Genomic DNA, 23,525 nt, shown 5'->3' on the forward strand with positions numbered 1-23,525 from the left:
ATCACCAGCTCTTGATGGATAATGATCAATGGGATAGTGAATCGACGATCAGCTCGTCTGACAGTTTTGATTCCGATTCGAATCGTCTTTCCACCCCCTCAAAGCAAACTGTAGGTCCTTCTGAATCCGATCGATTTCTCCTCTTCATACTTGCCTGACTATGTATTTCACCCCATTTTGCCTCCTACCCTCTACAGGCCGAACGGGGTCCGATCTGGAGTATCGAAGGGAAACCTCGCCCGAATCCGATCCTACCTGCCACCGAGCTCCCCCTGAGGGTCCGCCCGGTCTCGAGACCACGGAACTCACTCGGCCGGATGCGTCTCAGCCTTCCACCTGATCCTGCTTCACCCTCCCAACTCCCTCGATCACGATTGATCTCTCCCCTGAGACCCTCAGTTTCTTGAAGTTGGCCAAATTGGATAAATCTCATGAGGGCTTGTCTGTTTCTTTTCATGATTTTCTCTAGTCATACATACGGAGTCATACCACACAGTGTAGTTTGTTAGTTTCAGCTTGTTACTGTTCGTTTGTTTCTTCTCAGCGGGAGAAGAAGAAAAATAAAATAAAAGGATCTGTTCATCTCTTTCTTTTACAAAACTCCATAATCATTGAGCCAACCAGAAATTATAAGTTTTTTGTTTTGTACTGTTTGGTCAACAAGGCGCATCGGTTTCCAACCATCCAACCGAGTCCTCACAGTTCCCCTGATCGACCTGATTAACCACTGCCCCTAGCCCAAGCCATCATCATCACACTACCACGGAAAGATGGAAGGCTCAAGCAAAGACCTCAACTGATTGGTCTCATCAATTAAAACTCCACTCGATCAACTGACTCAGACTAGCAGCAACAATAAAACATCATACTACTCAACAGCATAGATAACAACCCTAAACTACCCACTCCAGACGATCTCATCCTCCGAACTTAACTAAGTTCCGCCTGAGGCTTCGCCGGAGGGACTTATGCCCTATCAGGAATTCTCGCGTGAGACGTTCGGATATTTGATCCGTGAAAACGTTATATTCCTCGTCACTCCTGCAGATCTCATCCGCTGTTCTTGAAACTCATTTTTCCTGATACACCTCCTCATCCCCTTACACCAGGAAAATAAAATAGTCACTTGATGACAAGTGACATCATGCCAGCTCCAGCGGGCTACCCACCATCTACCCACCATCTAACCAGTTTAAGAATTTCCACAGGAGATCTTCAGTTTTTGCTGGCACCACTGATCCCCATTTCTGGTCAGCTGATACTCAGCTTTAGCTCTCAGCTTATGCTCAGCTTTGGTGCCCAGCTCATGCTCAGCTTTGTTGCCCAGATCAGAACCAGTCCTGGCCCAGCTTATTTTCAGCTTTATTCCAGTCATGGCTCAGCTTAGACTCAGATTAGGACTATCATTGGCCCAGCCAATGCTCAGCTTTGGACCAGTATTGGCTCAGCTGATTTTCAGCTTTGGATAAATCTCGGCCCAGCCAATGCTCAGATTCTGAGTCTGACCACTCCTGTAACAGCTTATGCTCATCTGTGGACCAGCCTTGGCTCAGCTGATGCTCAGCTGTGGACCAGCCTTGGCTCAGCTGATGCTCAGCTGTGGACCAGCCTTGGCTCAGCTGATGCTCAGCTGTGGACCAGCCTTGGCTCAGCTGATGCTCAGCTGTGGACCAGCCTTGGCTCATGTTAGGATCAGCTCTAAGGGAGAAGGACCGGGTCGTGCCTCTAGCGGCAAACTATGTAGATTGCTAGATGAGGAGAGTTTGGGGATCTCTCCTCCGCTCCCCCTTAGGGTGGAGAGCTGTGACATGTACTAACTACAACATGTCCCAGGCGTGACATAGCGTACGGCGCGCGTGCAGCTCATAACACTATCCCGCCCTTAACGCCCAAGCCCCCGGCTCTGCGTTCTCTTCCCCGGGCAGCATTAAAAAAACCTCATGGGTAAAAAAGCTTAACCCTCATAATCTCCTCCTTGTCCTATGTCGCGCTGCCGCCTGTGGAAAATTTTTGTTGAAGTCGTCCAATAGTTGCTTTGAATTTTCCAGATGATCTTCCGGTTCCCACGAGTTATGTTGCGGTTCATATCCCTTCCAGCTAATTAGATACTCCCGTCTCTTTCCCTTTTTTCTGCAGTCCAATATCTCTTCCACTTCCCATTCCTCCTCGCCTTCCACAACCACCGGCGTTGGATGTGCCACTTGTCGGCCCGCGATTTCGTCCTGTTCCTGTTTCCTAAGGACAGAAACATGAAACACTGGGTGTACCCCTCTCATTGAGGGGGGTAGCGTTAGTTTGTACACCGCAGACAATATCTTCTTGAGTATAGGAAAGGGGCCTAGCCATCTGTGAGCCAATTTTGGGCTAGGTCTCGTTGTCGAGATATTCCGGCTGTTGAGCCACACTGAGTCGCCGACTCTCCATTGCGGTGTGTCGCGGACACCCCGGTCGAATTGAGTCTTCATAGCCTCCTGAGCGCTTTCCAACCCGGCGGCCAGTTCTTCCTGAACCTTTGCTAGTTCCCTCAGACGCATCTCCACTTGTGGCAGGCATTGCTCCGGAGAAGGTATCCCCGTGAAGGACGGCTCGAACCCGTAGTTGGCTTTGAAGGGGGACATCCCTATTGACACGTGCTCGCTGTTATTGTAGGCGAATTCAGCTGTTGGCAGTAGGTCGTCCCAGTTGTCCTGCCGGTAGGTGACAAAGTGTCGTAAATACTGCTCTACCGCCTTGTTGACTATCTCCGACTGACCATCGGTTCGCGGGTGATAGGCCGTTGAAGGACAAAGCCGTATGCCGAGGCGTCTATTGAGTTCTCTCGTAATCTGGGACACAAATATGCTTCCCCTGTCGGACACTATTGTTTTGGGTGTACCGTGTAACTTCCATACGTGCCGAGTCATGAGGTCCGCCAGTTGGATTGCCGTTGTCGACTTCTTGCACGCAATGAAATGTGCCATCTTAGTTAATCGGTCGACCACCGTAAGGATGCAATCGTTGCCTTTTGACTCCGGTAGATCTGTGATCAGGTCGTAAGAAATGTCGGTCCACGGGCCCGCGGGTATGGGCAAAGGCTCTAGGGTCCCGTACGGTTTCAGCAGAGATGGCTTCACACGCTGGCATGAGCTACAACCGTCCACGTAGCGGTTGACGAATCGCTTTACCGACGGCCAGTTGAAACAGCGTCTGACCAGTGCTAGTGTTTTGGCCCTTCCCGGATGGCCTGCTAGTAGGCTGTCGTGCCGGCTCCGAAGTATTGCCGTCTTGATGCCATCGTCTGCCGGTACTTCAATTCGCCCATGACGATACACCAGGCCCTCCACCGTAGTGAATCCGCGCTGATCCGGGCGGGTCGTCAGATCATTCATCAGCCCCGTTAATCGTGGGTCATTGGGGGTAGCAAGTCTGATAAGACTTATCAATTCCGTGTCCGACGGTATGGGGTTCTCTTCCTCCACTGATTCGTCTTGATCCGCAACCCCTACCACATCAATTTCAAACCACCTCGCCGCATCCTCAGCCTCAAACGACTCGTCCACGAACCAACCGTCGAATTCCGCAACCTCCGCGAATGTTTTAGGTGTGATGTTATCCGGTCGTAGTAATTGTCCAAAGGACAACTTGTCCTCCTTCGCCGGGGCAAGATCCGGGCGTCTGGACAGCGCGTCTGGTTTGGCGGCCTGTCTGCCGGGTCTGAAAACAATCTCGAAGTCAAAGCATCCCAGCGTCTCTGCCCATCGAGCTTGGCGCCTAGTGAGTTTCTTTGTTGTCATGAAACTCTCCAGATTACGGTGGTCAGTGTACACTATTGCCTCTAGTCTGTGGGGGTTGCCCTCCAGGTAGTGCCTCCATTCCTTGAAAGATGCCACGATTGCCAGTAATTCCTTATCGAAAATCTCGTAATTACGCTCCGCCTGGATTAAGGACCTGGATAGGAACGCTACAGGGTGTAGCTCGCCGTCTTTTGCGCACACCTGCGACAACACAGCTCCTAGCGCAAAATCCGAACAGTCACACTCTAGTATAAACGGCCGGTATGGGTCGGCGATTTTCAACACTGGCGCCGTAGTGAATGCCGTTTTCAAACGCTCGAACGCCAGTTGGCATTGATGGTCCCAATGGAAGGTTCGATCCCCTTTTGTCAAGTCGTGTAGCGGCCGGGTAGTCCCCGAGAAATGGTCGATGAACCGTCTGTAGAAGTTGGCAAACCCAATAAAACGTTGGAGTTCGGTGACGTTGGTGGGTGCCGGCCAGTCAGTCACGGCGGTGACCTTTGCCGGGTCCATGCGCAGTCGGTTGCATGAAATCAGAAGTCCCAAGTACTCGACCTCGTCTCTCCCAAATTCACATTTTTCGGGTTTGAGCCATAAGTGATGCTTGCCCAATGTCTCGAGGACTCCGTTGACCGCTTCTTCATGATTGGATCCCTTCTGGGTGTAGATCATGATGTCGTCCAAGTAGGCCGCCACGTCCTTCCCGATGCGTCCAAGTAGTATGTCCTGGATAAAAAATTGAAAGAATCCTGGTGCCCCAGTTGGGCCGAACGGCATAGTCAACGGTGCGAACTGTCCAGCCTTGCACACGAATGCAAGTTTGTCTTCATCCCCTTCAGCGACGCGCAAGTTGCCGTACGCGTTTCGTAGGTCAAGCTTGGTGAATCTGTCCGCGTCGAGGAGGCTGTCGACGAGATCTATGGTCAACGGCAGCGGGTACTTATTCTTGACGGTAACCGCGTTAAGCTTCCGGTAGTCAAAACAAGGCCTCAAGTTCCCGTCCTTTTTTCCCGTGAACAGCACAGGAGCCGCCCACGGAGATGTCGTCCGTCTGATGGTCCCATGTTGAAGGCCTTCGCGGATCAGGGTGTCCATTGCCTCATTCTCTGCGGGCGATAAAGGAATGATCCTGCTGGCCTGCGGGGTGGCGCCCGGTATTAGATCCACCCGGAAGTCGTATTGGCGCCTCGGTGGCAGTCGCTGAGCGCCAACCTTCTGGAACAAATGTAGGTACCAATGGTAGTGCTGTGGTACCATCTCCTCCACCGTCCTCGTTGGCCCCACGCGTCGTGCCTCAGCCGCCAATCGGGCCGATGTGGACCAAGACGTCTTAGCCGTATCGATGATTGTTTCTGTTGGATGTCCTAGTATGGGCAGACGCTTGCTAGCTGCTTCACTGGGGTTAAGGGATAGGTGTGCTGGGGACTCACATTGCGGGGGCGTTATCCCACTAAAAGTGCGCACCCCCTCGTCAAATATCCTCACTTGCCTCACGGGCCCTCCCCCGTCTAACGAGGCTTTTGTCGGATAAGACGACGTTGCATCAGCAACTGCGATGTTCCCGACCCGGTTCGACCCGCCCGAGGTGATGGTGTGGTTCGTCGGTGTCCTGTCATTGCGGCTTTCTAGGAGAGGATCCTGCTTGCCAGTTGATTCTCTCGGAATGTCAAGGGATGGGAAATCGAGCTTACATTGCGGGAGTGCTAACGTGCTCGAAGCACACACCCCCTCGTCAACTATCCTCACTTGCCTCACGGGCTCCTCCCCGTCTGGCGAGGCTTTTGTCGGATAAGACGATACCGCCACCGCGGTCGCAATGCAGCCTTTGTCCCGTCGTAATGAGTCTCCCGATGTCCTGTGGGATTGGCTTTCTAGGAGAGGATCCTGCTTGCCAGTTGATTCTAACGGGGTAAGGATCAAAGGGAAATCGAGCTTACATTGCGGGGGCGTCAACGTGCTTGAAGCACACACCCCCTCGTCAAATATCCTCGCTTGCCTCACGGGCTCCTCCCCGTCTGTCGAGGCTTTTGTCGGATATGACGAAACCGCTTCCACGGTCGCAGTGCAGCCATCCCCCCGTCGGAATGAGCACGTCCTCCAATCAATAAGGTGCCCAAACCGTTTGATCCACGGCATCCCTAATATTCCGTCGTAGGTATCCTTCAGTTGAGTGACGATGAACCGAGAGGGTCGGGTCATCCCCTCGAGCTGGAGTTCCAGCTCGTACGAAGATTTCTTTGTCGATCCATCAAAGCCCGCGATCGTCCTTGTGCACGAGGACACCAGGCCTAATAGCCCATATTTAGCCGTAAAAGAGAGGCTCAACACATTATGCGTGGCCCCCGAATCCACCAGGAATCTGGCCGGACGAGGGGTGGTAGTCGTGGTATGCTCAAGGAGGGTGTGCGGCGCGAGGTTAAGAGGAATAAACAATCGGGGGTCGAATGCATTACTATCAACCAAATCGCTAACGCCAACACTAACTAACAACTCCTTGTTTGAGCTCGGGAGGGGCATACCCATCAGTCCCGAGCTCCGCCTTTTTTTGACCCCTCCGCAGTGCCCTCCTCTCCAAACCGCTTCGCTCCGCTCCTCCACTGGTCCAGTTCCTCCATTGCGGCCACTCGTACCGCTCCCTTCCCTTTGCCCTTGTCCGGGCACTCGCGTGATCGATGTCCTTGCTTCCCGCATCGAAAGCACAAGCCCTCTCTCATCACACGGCTCCTCTCGGATTCGGACAATTGACCTCGTATCGCCGAAATGTCCATCGCATCCGGGTCCGCTGCCGAGGTCGAGGGGACGTTGTTGGACTCGACCCCATTCAACTCGTTATCGATCTTGAGCGCCAAGTTCGAAACCGCAGCCAGGGTATCGAACTGAGTGCGGGACAGGACCAGGGCCACCCGGACTTCCTTTTTTAGGCCCTGGGTGTAGAGGCCGACCAGGGTTCGCGGTTCCCATCCCATGTCGTGAGCATAGAGGAGGAATTGGTGGGTGTAGTGGCCCACCGTTTTGGTCTGCTTCAAGTGTCGTAGGGATCGTTCGGCCTTGCTTTGCTTCTCGGTGTCGTAGAACATGCTCTCAAACGCCGCCGTGAATTCGGCGTAGGTGGCCGCTTGGTTGTCGCAAATCTTGTGCATCCAAGGTTGAGCCCAACTACTCGCCTGTCCAGTCAGATACGAGAGCGCAAAGATGATCCTCGACCTGTCGTCCGGAAAGGCGGCAACGTTCGCAAGGATGTACAGGCTGACTTGGCTCGCATAGACCTCCGCTTTAACGCCACAAGAGCCGTCGTATTTGTCTGGCACGCCGATCTTCGGCGCTCGAATAGGTTGCTGGGCTCCTGGTATGTTGGCTGCTGCCTGGGCGTCCGGAGGAGGTTGGGCGTTCTTGGCTTGCTGGCGGGCGGCTTCGGCTGCTTGGCGGGCGTTCTCGGCCTCTTGTCTGGCGGCTTCGGCTCGTTGACGGAGGCCGCGTTCTTCATTGACGACGGCCATCAAGTCGGCCAGTTGTTGTTGTAGTGCGGCGACGGCGGCGGCGTCCATCTTGATTACAGGGGTTCAGGTTGGTTTCTTGGTTCGTGTCTGTTCGGTTGGTTCTGTCTGGGTCCAGCGAGTCGGTCTCTTCTGGTTCGGTTTCTGGTTCGGTTTTCGGTTCTAGTCGGTCCTCGTTCCTTATTTATAATGAGATCTAGCAATATGTTAGGATCAGCTCTAAGGGAGAAGGACCGGGTCGTGCCTCTAGCGGCAAACTATGTAGATTGCTAGATGAGGAGAGTTTGGGGATCTCTCCTCCGCTCCCCCTTAGGGTGGAGAGCTGTGACATGTACTAACTACAACATGTCCCAGGCGTGACATAGCGTACGGCGCGCGTGCAGCTCATAACAGCTCAGCAGATGCTCAGCTGGGGAACAGCCTTGGCTCAGGTGATATTAATCTTTTGAATAGTCTCAAAAAATCTGATACTCAGCTTTGGAACAGCCTTGGCTCAGCCAATGCTCAGCTTTGTACCAGCATTGGCTCAGCCAATGCTCAGCTTTTGAAATATTTTGGCCCAGCTGGTGTTAATCTTTGGAACAGTATTGTCCCAGCTGATCCTAAGCTCTGCACAAGTGTTTTCCAAGTTGATGCTCAGCTTTGGACCATTGTTGGCTAAGCTGATGCTCAGATTTGGAATATTCTTGGTCCAGCTGACACTTGGATTTGTTTCAGGCTTGGAATATCCAATGCTCAGCTGTGGCCCAGGCTCAGCCAATGCTCAGCTTTGGCCCAGGCTCAGTCAATGCCTACTGCTCAGCTTATGATGAGCATCAGCTGTTCCTGGGGAAAAAATTGGATCAGCTGACTGTGCCACATTGAGTGCTCTGGTGCAGTCCTGCAAGCTCTACAAGTGCTGATGGAGCAGACTTGGAGCAGCGCTGGAGTAGCTCTGGAGCAGAAACCAAAGCTGCATCATGTCACTTGCCATCAAGTGACTATTTTTTTTTCCTGGTGTTATTTGTTATATTGTTATCATTCTTTGTATCTTTGTTCAATATTTTTTATATTTTTTTTGTAAAATCTCGAATAAAAGGAAAATAACTATTGTATCCCAGCATACCACTGGGATTTATGAGCACAGACCATCCTATTACTTGGCGCCAAAAACACAACCATTTCGAGTATTGATCAAGGCTAGCAAGCCTGATCAAGGCTGAGAGAGCATGAAAAAAAGAAGGGTGCACGTACTCGTATAACGTTGTATCAGAGATGACGATTGCGCATGGACTGATTGTTTTGTGATCCGCTCCGAACCTGGGGAAATCAGTTTTTGGGACGTTTTTGAAAAATAAAATCAGCACAAAGACAAAGAGCAGATGGTTCCAAATTGTATCAGAAGAAATATATGATGTAGGCAAATCATCAACTAGATTTTTGAATTGGTAGCTAATTGTTTAGGTTGAGTTTTGGCAAATCAAAGAAAAGTACCACCAAAACTCAGAATAGGCTCACGCAAGAATTCCTGATAGGGTGTAAGTCCCTTTGGCAAAGCCTCAGGCGGGGGAGGGACTTAGTTAAGTTTTCTCATCCTCTCAGATCCTGATTACATATCAATTTGGCCATATTTGGTCAGTCAGTCAAAATCATCAAATCCACCAATGAATAGCCCATGGGTCTTTGAATTCCCAGAAAGCCCACTGTGGGCCCCCACATAGCTAATGGGCTCTTTGTGGCCCATAAAGATCCCCATGGGCCAACAGATACTAGAGATGGCCATTTTGCACCCGCTGGCGGGTACCTGCCACCTTTCAGGATGCAACTGTGTGCCCTGGCAGGTACCCAGGGCTGCTGTGGAGTGAATTCCTTGAATTTTTACTAGGATTGAACATCCCACACCGCCATGGGTATCTGAAAGTGCACACAGTTGCCTTCTGAAAGGTGGCGGGTACCCGTCAGCGGGTGCAAAATGGCCATCTCTAACAGATACACCCCTCATGTGATCCCATGGGCTGTTTGCTTCCTTTCTGGGCCACAAAAAGTCCATGGGGAGCTTTTTGGACCACCAAAAGCCCATGAAGATATCTGTTGGCCCACGGAGATCTTCATGGGCCACCAAAAGTCCATGAGGGTATCTGTTGGCCCATGGAGATCTTCATGGGCTACCAAGAGCTCATTAGCTATGTGGGGGCTCATGGTGGGTGTTCTGGCAATTCAAAGGCCTATGGGCTATTCAGTGGCCCAGGTTGATCCTTCTAGACCAACAAAAGCCCATGTTGAGATTTTGGGGCCATCAAAAGCCCCAGCAGCTCCCAGGGCAAGGGAAAACTCCTTTATTACTGACCAAATGTGCATTTGGGGCAGGCCCATCTCAGGCGCGCTCAGGCCCGCTCCAGGCCCACCAGGCCCGTGAAAAAAAATCATCCCAAAACATTGTCCAATGATTTTTGTTCAGTTGGAGACATTTTATTTTTTTTGCTCAGCATGCTCAGTTTGTTCTGAGTGAAATTTTGGTTTGATTTTTTTGGACTTACTTTGCGCACTGCAAAAAACTCTTTCCGCACTGCGCATGAAGGACGCAACTTTTCCATTTTTTTGACCAATCAATTCTGGTTGCTGAGGTAACCTCTGCAACCAGGAGGTTGCTGCTGTCGAGGTAACCTCTGCAACCTGGAGGTTACCTGCTGGTTGTGTGCTGAGGTTATTTAACCTCTGCAGCCAGGATGATTTCATCTTGGTTGTCAGGGTTTTATAACCTTTGTGACCAAGATAATCTCCTCCTGGTTGCCAAGATTTTTGAGTATTTTTTCCTTCTGGTTGCCAAGATACAGCCCCAGTGACCGGAACCAATCCCTCCTGGTTGATGAGGTTGTGTGTCCTTGGAGACAAGGTGGGGTTTCCCGGCTGCCAAGGCTGTAAAACCTTGGCAAACGGAAGGAATCAGGCCTTCCGGTTGAAGTGGTGGGCAGGTGGAGGTGAGTTTGGATTTAATTACCCAGGTACCCGCCGGCCTTTTCCCAAAATCTCAGGCATCCACATCTGCACCCACACCCACAACAGGTTTGCTAAGGCCATCTCCAAATAAAAGAAGCAAAAAACTTACAAATGGGGTTCTGGACCACTTCTCCAAGATCATAGGTGAGTGCTTTTCTCTTTCTGAATCTTAAACCTCTTCCACCAGTTGGAAATCAATTAAATGAACACCCAGGTACTATGCAAATGTGGATACCAGAATTTGGAAGCTCAGGTTTGACTGTGGGAACTAGAGATCACCAAGTGGACCCGGGCGCGGGTACCCGCCACATGGCGTCGGGTACCCGCGCGCGGGTGCTGTGTACAGGTCCGGGTGCGGGATTTTGGGCAAAAAAGCACCAGGTACCCAGATACCCGCCAAAAATACCCGCGGCAGGCGGGTCTTCCAGGTACCCGGTGTGGAACTACTCTTTGGGGGAATAGAGCTTAGAGAGGGATGAGTGCGTGAAAAGCTGCCTCTCAGGTTGGGAGAGTAATATGGGACAAGAATAAGAGTATGGACTCTTAAAGAAAAGTGTGGCTGATGAAGTATTGAGAATAGTGCTTTCTAGACGAAATCAAGGGGGAAAATATACTGTAAAATATGTGGTAAAATAGGCTATGTAATTCTTATTCTGTGACCAGGGATGCAAAGTGACAATCTGATGGGGGACAAACAGAATGGGCCAAAAGGCTCTACATTTATAGTGAGGGGACAACAGGTGGTTCTGAGACGAAGAGAAAGATGGGAACAGGGTACAAAAAGCCTCCAACAAGGTGACAAGGCAACAAAACAACAAGGCATCTACTACATGGCTTGGGATGACATAAGAGGAAAACAATAACCATGGCGCATCAGCCGCCATGCATCTGAGAAAGAGTTACGCCTTGCTGGAATATAGAGGAGTTAATTCTAGTGAACACTCAGGGTCCTTCCTAATAGTCTGGCTCTGTTTGATGGTGGACTTTCTCCCACTTTGAACCTGATTTTGTACATATTTTATTACCCATTGTGGAGGGCCATCCATGAAAGTGAATACTGAGAAGTTGAGGCGCCTTGTAGAGATGTTTCTAGGCTATTATGAAGTGTCTGTGGGCGTGGATTACATGTACCAGAGTGATTTCTAGAGGGCGTTTGGCGGTGATTCCTTCCTGGTGAGTGTCTGAGTGATGTAATAAGGTTTTGATTAGGCTCACCACACCGGGTACCTGCTGTTACGGTCACCAAGGGGGTTGATTCCTTGAGATGACCGGGACAGATCCTGGTCATCAAGGGGAATCAGCCCTCTCGATGACCGGGACAGACCCCGGTCATTGAGAGGAATAGTACAGCCCTCTCAATGACCGCATCAAGAAGAATCAGCCCTCCCAATGACCGGGATCTGTGGCCTGGTCATCGGGAGGGTTGTTTTCTCTCGATGACCGGGCCAGATCCTGGTCGTCGGGAGGAATCAACCCTCTCGATGACTGGGACAGACCCCGGTCATTGAGAGGAATTGAACCCTCTAGGTGACCCAGACAGATCTCGGTCATCAAGGGGAATCAGCCCTCTCTGGCCGGGACAGATCCCGGTCATCGAGAGGAAACAACCCTCTTGATGACCGGGACAGAACCCGGTCATCGTGAGGAAACAACCCTCTCGATGACCGGGATAGAACCCGCTCATTGAGAGGCTTGTTTCCTCTCGATGACTGGGACAGACCCCGCTCATTGAGAGGGTTGTTTCCTCTCGATGACTGGGACAGACCCCGGTCATCAAGAGGAAACAAGCCTCTCGATGAGCGGGGTCTATCCCGGTCATTGAGAGGAAACAAGCCTCTTGATGAGCGGGGTCTATCCCGGTCATCGAGAGGAACCATCACTCCCGATGACCAGGATCTGTCCCGGTCATCAAGAGGAAACAACCCTCCAGATGACTGGGACAGAGCCTGGTCATCGGGAGGAACCATCACTCCCGATGAACAGTCTGTAGCTGTCATCGAGTGAGGGTGTTGGATAAAAAAAAGCACAAGTACCCGCAAAAAGTACCGCCGGTACCCGCCCAAGGGTGCCGTGTACGGGTACGAGTGTCTGAAGATCACGAAAAACACCGCGGGTACCCGGACACGCGGCGGGTACCCGGATCCACTTGGCAATCTCTAGTGGAAACCTGTTGTAGGGATTGTGGATCGGTACCCGTGGCGGGTACCTAGTACCGCTTGGCAGGTACCGCTTGCACCCGCTTTGTACCCACGCAGCGGTGCCGGGTGTGGTACTAGGTACTTGGGTTTGGCCCAAAAGCAATGTGGTACCCAGGTACCACCCACAAATACCACCCGTGGCGGGTACCAAGTACCGCCTGGGGGGTACCGCTTGCACCCCCCTCGCACTCACCAGGCGGTACCAGGTGCGGTACTAGGTACCAGTTGGTACCAGGGTCTAGATCAACAATCCCTAACCTGTTGTCATTTCCCAACAACAGTGTGCAATGTGTTATGCAGCCCTTAAAATGCCTCTTGATCACTGTAGACCCATGGCTTATAAGAGCATCTCCACCTGGGGAGGTAAAAGCGGGTTGCTAAAACCCCGGGATGGCAACTCAGTTTTTGCATATAGCAACTCGCGCGGCTCTGGCACACACCTGTAGTTGCTATAATACACACACACCCAGAAGCCCCCCCAGATGGCCAAGTCATTGAATGGAGTTACAACACATCTATGACCAATGCAGCCAGTCACCAATTGGTGATAGCTTGCAAAGGTCCCTAAGACCAGTATAGCCAGTCTTTGATGGCTTGCCAAGCTCTCAATGACTGGTATAGCTGGTTGTCAATGGCTTTCTGCAAGGCTCTCAATTACCGGAATACATAGCCAGTCATCAATGGCTTCCAAATCTTGAGCTTGCAAGGCTCTCAATGATTAGTATAGCCAATTGAGAGAGCTCTTAATGACCGGTGTAGCCATTCATCAAGAGAGCTCTATATACCAATCAAGAGAGATCTCAATGACTATATATCCAGTCATTGAGAGAGCTCTTGATGAACGGTATAGTCAGTCATCAAGAGAGCTCTCAATGAACGGTATAGTGAGTCATCCAGAAAGCTCTTGATGACTGTATATCCAGTCATTAAGATAGCTCTCAATGACCGGTGTAGCCAGTCATCAAGAGAGCTCTTGATGACCGGTATATACCAATCAAGATAGATCTCAATGACCGGTGTAGCCAGTCATCAAGAGCTCTCTCAATGACCGGTATATACCAATCAAAAGAGATCTCAATGACCGGTATAGCCAGTCATTGAGAGCTTGCAATGTTCTCAATGTTTAGTTATAAAGATTTAGCCGGGCATCAAGTGCTTTTGATGCTCTTGATGACCGGGCAGGCAGTTGGCAGGACAGCCAGTCATTTATAGCATGCAATGCTCTTGATGACCAGTTTGATGGAGGGTATATGTAGTTTTAATAGGGTTGGTGTATACACTCCTGATGGTGGGTATGGAGGGGGGGATGAGCTTGGGCAAGTTGCTATTGGTTTTCTAGTGGGTTGCCATAAATAGCAACCCAATAGAAATTTTTAGCTCCCAAGCCAAAGTAGAAACTTGTTTGGCACCCCGGGTGGGTGGTGGTTTTTGGGTTTGGGTTGGTAAACACGGGATAGCAACCCCGTTTACCTCCCTGGGTGGAGATGCTCTAAGCTATCTGGCAGTTGAGAATCAATAGGAACTCTTGGAGTTTAAATGTAATTAGAAGTTGACAAGCCACTACAGGATAAATGTGACATTTCAAGAAAAAAAAATCAAGCACCTCCGCCGTGACACTCAATATTATTTCTCTAACCAACAGGACTCAGATGACATGTACACAAATAAAAATTGACAAGTGGATGAAAAGTGTAGTTTGAGAAACTGATTTGGTATTTCTTCTTCTATCTGCAAGAGCCAGGATTCAATATTTGAAGTTGGTAGATAAACCCATGAGAGCAACTTCACCGCGGGTGCTATCTGAAATTTAGCTCCAAGAATGACAAGTTTGAAGGCCACCTGGGGTGTTAGGCAAGCTTAACTAAGCCTCTCCAAGGAGGTGTGAAGTGTCTCCAAAGGAGAGGCTTACATGTAAAGTCGGGCTTGCAGCCTGAGAAGACCGGGTGTTTTGCGTTATTTTGTTGCGTTTTGGTTTCAAGATCCTGTAGCACCTACAACTGAGCACCCCAACAAAGAATCAAAATGAGGGAAGTGGAGCCTACCTTCTTGCCTATGATTTCCAAAAAAAACTATCACCAGGAAAAAAAAATAGTCACTTGATGACAAGTGACATCATGCCAGCTCCAGCAGGCTACCCACCATCTACCCACCATATAATCAACTTACCTTTCAGAATTCCCAAAGGAGAACCTCAGTTTTGGCTGGGCACCACTGTAAGGGTTGGGAGACCCTTCACTGTTTGGAGACGGGTGGCACGGAGAGACAAGGCCTAAAGCCTGGGGACGTTCTAGTTCCAACGTCCTTGGGGGGCTGTATTGCAGGCTAGAACGGCAGACAGAGTGTCAAAGGTTCCGGGGGTCTCTCTATCAGTCTATGTACAATAGGTCTTGAGGCTTCAAGGAAAGAGGTGGAAGAGAAGGTGAGAGGACTTACCTAGCACGGCAGAGAGAGTTTCAAAGGGTCCGGGGGTCTCTGCCGAGCTAGGAAGGAAGGGGAGCAGTTGAGACTATAACTTGGCTGGTGATCTTATGTGATAGGCGGTGTGACACCTGGTGAACCCTGCAAGGAGTGCAGGGCTTCACAACCACTAATCCTCATTTATGGTCAGCTGATACTCAGCTTTGGCTCCTAAATCATGCTCAGCTTTGGTTTCCAGCTCATGCTCAGCTTTGAAACAGTCCTGGCCCAGCTGATTACCAGCTGTAGTCCAGTCATGGCTCAGCTTAGACTCAGATTAGTACTATCATTGGCCCAGCCAATTCTCAGCTTCTGACCACTCTTGTAACAGCTGATGCTCATCTGTGGACCAGCGTGGGGATACATCATGGTAGCAGACTAACAGACAACTCAACACTGTGGACCAAACTTGGCTCAGCTGGTGCTCAGCTGGGGACCAACCTTGGCTCAGCTGGTACTCAGCTGTGGACCAACTTTTGCTCAGCTGTGAACCAGCCTTGGCTCAGACAATGCTCAGCTGTAGGCCTTGTGCTCAGCTTTTAAAAATTCTTGGCCCAGCTGGTGTTAATATTTGGAACAGTATTTTCCCAGCTGATCCTCAGCTCTGCAAAAGCCTTTTCCAAGATTACACTCAGCTTTGGAACATTGTTGGCTGAGCTAGGATGCTCAGATTTGGAATATTCTTGGTCCAGCTGACACTGGGCTTTGTATCAGGCTTGGAATAGCCCATGCTCAGCCCAGGCTCAGCCAATACTCAGCTTTGGCCCAGGCTCAGTCAATGCCTATTGCTCAGCTTTTGATGAGCATCAGCTGTTCCTGGGAAAAATTTAGGATCAGCTGACTGTGCCACATTGAGTGCTCTGGTGCAGTCCTGCAAGCTCTACAAGTGCTGGTGGAGCAGACTTGGAGCAGTGCTGAAGCAGCTCTGGAGCAGAAACCAAAGCTGCATCATGTCACTTGCCATCAAGTGACTATATTTTTTTCCTGGTGTATGTCAAAAGTGACATTGTTGAGGTTTCTACATGTGTTTCAAGAAAGCCAATGTTAAGGGCTCTGAGGGGTGTGAAAGGGGTGTGATAGTGTTTTACCCTGGTAACCAATATGTGATTCCTGTGACAGATGATTGGCTGCTGGCCAGCTTTACAAATGGTTTCAAACACAACAGCAGCTTTTTTTTAAAGATTTCAACAGTTCAGAACATGTAGGAAGTCCTGATGATTCCGATGGTGCCATCAGCTTCTCGAATTTCAGAGGGGTTGGGGGTCATCTGGGGGGTTTTATGGTCTTTCCAACCCTTTGGCTGGTATTCGTCCTGCAAGAACCTCAACAATAGTCCCTCCTTGGCAGGAGGGTGGAGGGACTTGTGTTAAGTTTGGGTGTTAGGAGCCTCGGGAGCTCAGGTGGTGCCAAACATACCAACACCTGAGCTTCACGAATAGCTCCTGTTAAGTTGGACATCCGGACCCTGAACATCCGGAGAGACCCGACCGGGTATCGAGTCGGGTATGCGATTTGGTACATCCGACATCCGTCGGGTATCCGACTGGGTACCTATGTTAAACTTTGACACCTCAACTTTTGTTGACATCTCACCACCCCACACGCACACACCCCCGAACCGCACTCGGGACCTGGTGAAAGCCGAGTTGCCCTCAGGATAGCTCCCGCGCGGTGGATGCCGCAGTGGGCCGCAGCAGCTCGGGAGCTAAACATGGTGAACTTTTAGCCCCGGGGAAAAGCTCCCGCGTTCGAGTTGCTCTGATGAGAGATAAAAACCTAGCATGCACTTGATAGAAGAAAGTGTATGAGAAAGTGACAAGCTGAAGCAGACGACAGTATTCAGGCTGGCGGGACTGCTTAGACCTTCATTGACTTGAGGCCATCGTTCCAGCTGTGAGATTGGAAATCATGTATGGGGTCAGAGGAGATCATGATAATGATGTATATAGGAATGGTTCGCAATGGTTTGTTTTGAGTTGAGCTCGGAAGAGATTGCTTACAAGCTGAAATAAGCCTGGATTCCATCCTCTCGGTAATTCAACAATGCGACCATTCTGAGATCGATCAGGGAACAATGGAAGTTTCAGAGCGAATCATACATAAGGGCGATAGATTGAGAGGGCGAAGGGTTGGGATATTTACTGACCCCTCTGGATTCATGCTCTCACCAACGTAAAATTCGTAATCCTTGAAGTTGCCAATGATTTTCTTGGCGGCCTCCTGCGCCTCTTTTTCAAAGGCTTCCACCCGTTCGGGATTGGTCGCAGCAAGGTGAGTCTTGACTGCTTTCATATAGCCTTTTAGGTAGGTCATGTAGGACTTCTTGTCGAACGAGGTGGCTTGTAATCTGAAAGTGTGGACCAAGTTATTGACCTGTGTGGGTGCGTAATCAAATCAGACTTCTTCTTGCCACTTTTTTGTTGAATAGATTCTAGAATCGCTCACGGTCTTGGCTCCATCCTCAAGGGCCTCGGTTTGCTCCTCTGCTGAGGCGTTGGCACCGATATCCACTTCACCTTCCTTGATCGTGACATTTTCACAGTTGACTTCGACCAAGGCACCGACGGGCAACATCTACGTACAGTCAAGATTGGTGAGAAACCGAAGGACACATACATAAGGGTCCGAGAAAAAAACAAGAGGCCAAGACCGTAGGGGATAGAATGACAAACTTTGAAAGCATCCGAGCAGAGCTCATCGCCGGTGATGGCGTCGGTGAAGATGATCATGCTGAAGCGTCTGACTCCTTGGATTTGATGGGTGGAGGCAGATGCAGGAGTGCTTGAATAAATGAGCAAACACCGGTAAGTTCACAGCGTCAGGAACAAGCTGTGAGGAAAGGGGCTGGCTTACCGTAGTTACTGGGTTCGTTTCGACGTGGTTGATGGCGGATTGTGCGGCAGGGGCAGGATGCATACATGGAAGTGCGGGATACAGGATATCCGAACCGGAGGATCTGCCTATGCAATATTCAGAAGGGGAGTTAGGGTTAGCCTGTCCCAGTTGGAGCATATCAGTGATAGGTATGCTTCTACACAGACGAGCAACATGCCGGATTTCTCGTCTGGAGTGGCCGCCAAGCCAAGCCAGCAGGAACCAGCACCCCAGACGAAATGCCAAAGATCAGGAAAAGTGCGTGTAAACAAATACATAAATTATATGTTCTGGGAACCGACAAGCTGTGACTGACTGACTCTAACCCAACTGGACACAGAAACTTCAAAGAGATCGACGACTAGGATGAAAGAGAAAATCAAACACAAAGTTAAAGAAGCACACAAGAAAGCTAAGAAAAACTCGAAGAAGGATGTCACCTGGAAATCTAGTTGAGTCTCAATCAACGCGCTAAGAACCGAACCTAGTCTGATTCCTCAATTCGCGCGGTGTTCTCATCATCCTTGCACAGGAGTCAAGAAAGATATCGGAATCCCTGCCTTGTTTCCTTTCAAAGATCAATTACTGGCAGAACAGCAACAAGCCAAACTACAGGTAGCTTCCCAGCTTCACACCTCATCCTCCCACTTCAAAATCCACAAAAAAAATCTAATTTCTGACATTCACAATCCATTGATTACCAAAGCACGCCGAAGAAAAGCAAGCCCAGCGACAGAATGCCTCTACCAGTGCTGCTGCCAGCGCAGCCGCTCTAGCAGAACTCATGGATAATGATCCTTCGATGGACTTGGATCAACCGCTCGACGAACAGGATCAAGACCTTCCCGATGACCCCGCTCTTACCACCTCCTCAATCAGAGCACACGCAAAATCACTACAGAAAGTCCTGGCCTTATCGGACGTCCTGATCGAAGTCTTAGATGCTCGTGATCCACTAGGTACCCGTAGTCTTCAGCTGGAGCGAGATGCCGTACAGCAGGGCAAGAAGGTCCTGTTGGTTTTGAACAAGGTCGATCTAGTACCCAAACAGAACGTCGACAGTTGGCTGGCTTATCTCCGACGCTCTTGGCCCACTTTGCCTTTCAAAAGCTCAACGCAGTCTCAGCGGAATAACCTTTCTTCCAGGGGGTCTCAGGCTTCTGGCCGAGAGAATTCATCCTCCGCCAACGCTTGTTCGATCCAGCCCTTGATGCAACTTTTAAAAAACTACGCAAGACGGTCGACAGTCGTTGACCCCAGTCAGCCTTCATCCACCGTAAAAGGCGTCAAATCTCTTGCGTCGATCACCGTCGGTATCATCGGTTTCCCTAACGTAGGCAAATCATCACTTATCAACACTCTCAAGCGAAGCCGGGTATGCGGCGTCGCCCCAACACCTGGATTCACAAAGGAGGTCCAGGAAATCGTGCTTGAAAAAGGTCTCAAGGTGCTCGACTGTCCGGGTGTGGTACTTTCGATCGACACGACAAATTCCGAGACTGCGGCTGCACATGTCCTCAGAAACGCGGTCAAAATCGAACAGATCCTCGACCCACTCGCCCCGGTGGGTGTGATACTTAATCGGTGCAAGACCGAGCATCTGATGTTGCTCTACAACATCCCGGCATTCACATATCCTGGGCAATCCGAAGATGAAAAGCTGAAAGAGTTTTTGATCCAAGTCTCCCGCAGTCGGGGTCGCGTCAAGAAAGGTGGAATACCTGACCTACAAGGTTGTGCCAAAGCCATCCTTCAAGACTGGAATACCGGTCGGATACCGTATTATACCGTCCCTCCACCATTACCCAAGGGTGAAGAAAAGTCGAAAACATCAACTAACACTAACGATCTCGGTACTTCTACGATACTCAATGAATTGGGGGCTGAATTCAATCTGGACGCACTCTTTGCCGATGCTGATCGGGATGTTCTTGGCCAAGCGGAACCTACGGATAACGTTATTCGGCCCGCCGTTCGTATGACTTGTTCGAATCCAGAGAACGCGGGTAGTGGTGAATTGAAGTTACTAGGAGAGTCGGCTGACGACATTGAAATGTAAGTGTATATTTCTCAATAGTATAGCTCCTGGGTCCTCTACTCGATACTCAGACAGATCTATTTTTCTCCCAGGCATGACGAAAGGCCGGTAAAGCGAAGTCAAGAGATCTCAGCGCCAGAGGTCGTTTCACTAGCACCCAAGAAAAAATCGAAGCAGGTCAACTTCGCCACAACAACGTCAGCAGCGGCCAGCAGTAGTGGGACTACTAAGGCAAGTCAGCTGGAGCGCATGGGCATCTCTGCGCCGATTGGGGAAAACAAATTGATCGCCAAACAGGCTCGTAAGGAGCGTAAGAAGCTTGCCAAGTCGAAAACCAACGTGATCGAGGAAGACGAAATCACAATGGAAGATGCCAATAATGTCAATCAAACGACTGAACCGGTTGTAGAAGACCAAGCTTATAGTTTTGCTGATTTCTTTCATGGTACTAAGGCCGTTGCCAGGACCTTTTAGCCATTTCAATCGTGTGCTACTCTTCTGTCAAATTCCCGTTTTCTTTTGTTTTGTGTTACCATCAATGCAACCAAAACAACCAGCAAGTCCATTTTGTCCATGTTTCAGGTATTGACACAAGTTCCTTGAGAAAACATCTTTGAAGAACTGATTGTAATTGTTTGCCTGAGTTGAATATATTGGTTGCTTGAATTCCTGGAAGTTGCATACGTGAAGTTGAATTACAAAATGTTGCAACCTCGTTGTGATTGAGCAACATGTTGGAAATCAAACAGGGAAAGAGGGCGCATCAAAGGAACCTCTGATCTTATTGGAGAAAGGTTTGAAAGCAAGATATTGCAAAGTAAAGTAGCTGCCAATTGTTGTAATGACTGCAATACATTGTGGTTTGCCCGTGTTTACAGGTAAACAAATATCCGAGTCCATGAGACGGGTTTTTTATCAAATGGGCTCAAAAAAGAGAGTATTGAATCTATCCTTTTTGAAATCCCTATTGGCTCATGTGAAGGACGTTAAAATGCGAGCAAACGAAAGTCAGTGCCCAACGCGCTGTGGAGATAGAGATTCGAATGAACCTACCAATCGTTTCCTCTCGTAGAACAGGTCCGTCCGACTAGCGCCTATATGAAAAGTTCAAACGAGACATTCTGCTTAGAGCCGATGACAAGGGAAAGTGAAGGAAAAACAAGTGAACAACGCAGAACAAACCAAGATTGACGATCTTGGGACACCCGTCCCTATCCTTTTCCAACCTTGTGCACTCGGTACCTGTCAAAAAAGCCCGTCAGCATAACGTGTAGCGGCAAGCGAGAGGTTATGGATTCTGATGAGAGTAAAATCGCAGACGAACAATAGTAAGCATCACTTATACCAGGGCTACCGCAGATGATACATCTTCCACCGTATGTGCCAAAATTGCACTCATCGCATATCCTAACCAAGGTTTGCGGTCGGACGTACGAATCGCAAATCGGACACTTTCCATCACATTTCTCGCACATGCGCGCGATCGCGATCCCAGGCTGTTTTCGACATTGAATCAAGTCCGGATGATCTTTCGGTGACAGTCTGATGAGTTAGTCGGGAGAGGGTAAGTTGATTGCAAGGTTCGGAAATGCTTACGCTTGGACATGACTGAGTAGAACTTTCACGTAGAATAACTGGCGTTGAGCTCGATGTTGCGCTGCTGATAGCCGGGCGGGTATCGATGAGGTTGGAGAGAGGTTTGGTTGCAGGTCTGTCCGAGAACGCCTCCGGCAGTTTTTGCGTGTTGAGCCTCACAAGCCTCTCGCTGTAACCCTCACCACTCTGAGAAATTCACCAGTCACAGAACACAATCAATCAGACATTTTTTCTATCTTCAAAGGAGTGATAGGCATGGGCAATCAAAACAATGTTTGGTTACCACAAAACTAGCTCAAGAATGAACAAAAATACTTGGACAACTAGTTGACCACTTTAAATTTTCCTGCAGAAACCTGGTTATCTGATGTGAGCTTGTCACACTAGTGGAAACATTCCTTGGATTTCAAATCTGCTGGTAGCATGATGTTGGCTTTTCAGTGCTCTGGGCTTGTGGTCTAATTAACTAGGGTAAGCCACAGGTGACCTCAGACCAATTGAATTTCAACTCTTGCTATAACATGGGGAAGTTGATGAACAACCCTCCCTTTGGAACCACAGCTGTTTGAACCAACTAAACCTCAAAAAAGCATCACATGTAAGCACCTTGTCTGTCCAAACAGTCCTCACTTTTAAGTCAAATTCCAACAATTTTTTCACTTTTAGTTCAAAATGAATACACTGCCCAACATGCAAGAAAATTCAGTCACTGCTGGGAGCTCCAGTGAAATAAAACGCAGGTTAGTCCCATAATTGAAATCATAACCCTTCAAATGGGAAAAGCAGTCAATCTCATAGGGAAAAATATTTCTTCAGGAGAAAACTCCCACCCCCTTCATTTACCTCTTCAAAAACTTCAGAGTCTTCAAACAATCGTAAGTTGAAAAGGTGACCTTGTTGGCACTCATTTCTTGACTGAAATTACTGCCATCTGTGAGTAGAATCATCTTCACATCAGGGACGGAAACGTGCCAGGCCACATGTTGATGGTGATTGGCCAACACACATCTACATTTCATGTATGTTTGGATAAAACTTAATATTACTCTGATCAATTGATGAATATAAATTGATGAGGTGTGCATGATAAAGTTAAATTCCAGACCAAAACCATTGAACTCCTCAATAAAATAGTGGCAAAGCTAGCTCAGGAAGACACGTCAAAGGCCTGGCATCTATTAACAGAAGGAAACATGAAAGGTAAATACATTTGTTCATTATTGTCATATCTAAGTAAGAGTTTGTATGATTAAAATAGGGCACTTTAAACAGATTCTTCTCTCCATCTATCACTCTCACGTCCAGCATTTCTAAAGACCAATGAGAGGGATGAGTTCATAGAGGATTTGAAAAAAAGTGTTAGGGGAACCAAATTGTAAGTTTTTTTTGTTAAATAAACCAAAACTAATGTAAACCTCAATAGTGACACTTGATTTTCATCCAAGGTTTGAAATGAATTTTTCCAACTTTTCAGCTTTAGTCAATGATGAATGCACAAGAGGATTTCTGGCTTTGGAGGTTGGGAAAGGACATTCATTGGTAAGCCAATAGTTAAAAGTTATCACAAAAATTAGAGAAATATTCATTAATTTTGTTTTGTTTAGTTATGCGATCTGCTGGCACCCATTGACAAGGTTCTTGAGAGGTTTTGCCAGGCCACATACTATGAAAATCCAAAGTTTCATGTTTCAATTGCTTGGTGCTTGCTGAATCAAGGAAGCCCTTCCAAGGCTGATTCCTTGAATGAACTGATCTCCAAGCCTTTTCTTGAAAGCTTAAATGCCTTGGAATTGGGTTGCATTAGAAATATATCTTGGGAAATTGCTTATTTTAATGTTGTTATTGGTAAAAACATTTACAAGATCACATTTGATTAATTAAGTTAATTGTATTGTTGTTTTAAGGTGATGTGGTATTTGTGGCAGTGAGGGAGGGATGGAAATTTGGCAGTGAAAATACCAATAGTGGCACAAGAAAATGGTGTGATCCCAACAGTGTGGTGGCACAATGTGAAACTGTGGTGGTTTATATGGGCATGTGTTGAAAGAATGTCCACTTGGCAATAGTGCAGGTGGGAATGCATGTGCTGCTGAGTTCACCACAAATTTGGTGAAATTCA

The 23,525-nt window shown here is 48.9% G+C and overlaps 4 protein-coding genes across 4 annotated transcripts; 2 read left to right on the forward strand and 2 right to left on the reverse strand.

Moving 5' to 3' along the window:
* Positions 1–16,755: 16,755 nt before the first annotated feature.
* Positions 16,756–17,627, reverse strand: PtA15_4A7 (uncharacterized protein; the record flags this gene model as incomplete). The annotated part of the gene is made up of 5 exons (XM_053168721.1): positions 16,756–16,789; positions 16,899–16,952; positions 17,045–17,271; positions 17,344–17,472; positions 17,571–17,627. 5 exons carry the CDS (start codon positions 17,625–17,627, stop codon positions 16,756–16,758), a joined length of 501 nt encoding a protein of 166 aa, XP_053019114.1.
* Positions 17,628–18,011: 384 nt separating this feature from the next.
* On the forward strand, positions 18,012–20,284 carry PtA15_4A8 (uncharacterized protein; the record flags this gene model as incomplete). The annotated part of the gene is made up of 5 exons (XM_053168816.1): positions 18,012–18,030; positions 18,113–18,223; positions 18,305–18,387; positions 18,479–19,827; positions 19,903–20,284. The coding sequence occupies 5 exons, from the start codon at positions 18,012–18,014 to the stop codon at positions 20,282–20,284; spliced, it is 1,944 nt and encodes a 647-aa protein (XP_053019115.1).
* Positions 20,285–20,756: 472 nt separating this feature from the next.
* On the reverse strand, positions 20,757–21,416 carry PtA15_4A9 (uncharacterized protein; the record flags this gene model as incomplete). Its single annotated transcript, XM_053168827.1, has 5 exons — positions 20,757–20,774; positions 20,864–20,904; positions 20,993–21,052; positions 21,135–21,338; positions 21,407–21,416. The coding sequence occupies 5 exons, from the start codon at positions 21,414–21,416 to the stop codon at positions 20,757–20,759; spliced, it is 333 nt and encodes a 110-aa protein (XP_053019116.1).
* Positions 21,417–22,078: 662 nt separating this feature from the next.
* Positions 22,079–23,141, forward strand: PtA15_4A10 (uncharacterized protein; the record flags this gene model as incomplete). Its single annotated transcript, XM_053167960.1, has 8 exons — positions 22,079–22,146; positions 22,223–22,281; positions 22,348–22,425; positions 22,499–22,606; positions 22,679–22,781; positions 22,852–22,945; positions 23,011–23,040; positions 23,127–23,141. 8 exons carry the CDS (start codon positions 22,079–22,081, stop codon positions 23,139–23,141), a joined length of 555 nt encoding a protein of 184 aa, XP_053019117.1.
* Positions 23,142–23,525: the final 384 nt, after the last annotated feature.

Source organism: Puccinia triticina, chromosome 4A (assembly GCF_026914185.1).
Source record: "Puccinia triticina chromosome 4A, complete sequence".
Lineage (NCBI taxonomy): Eukaryota > Fungi > Basidiomycota > Pucciniomycetes > Pucciniales > Pucciniaceae > Puccinia > Puccinia triticina.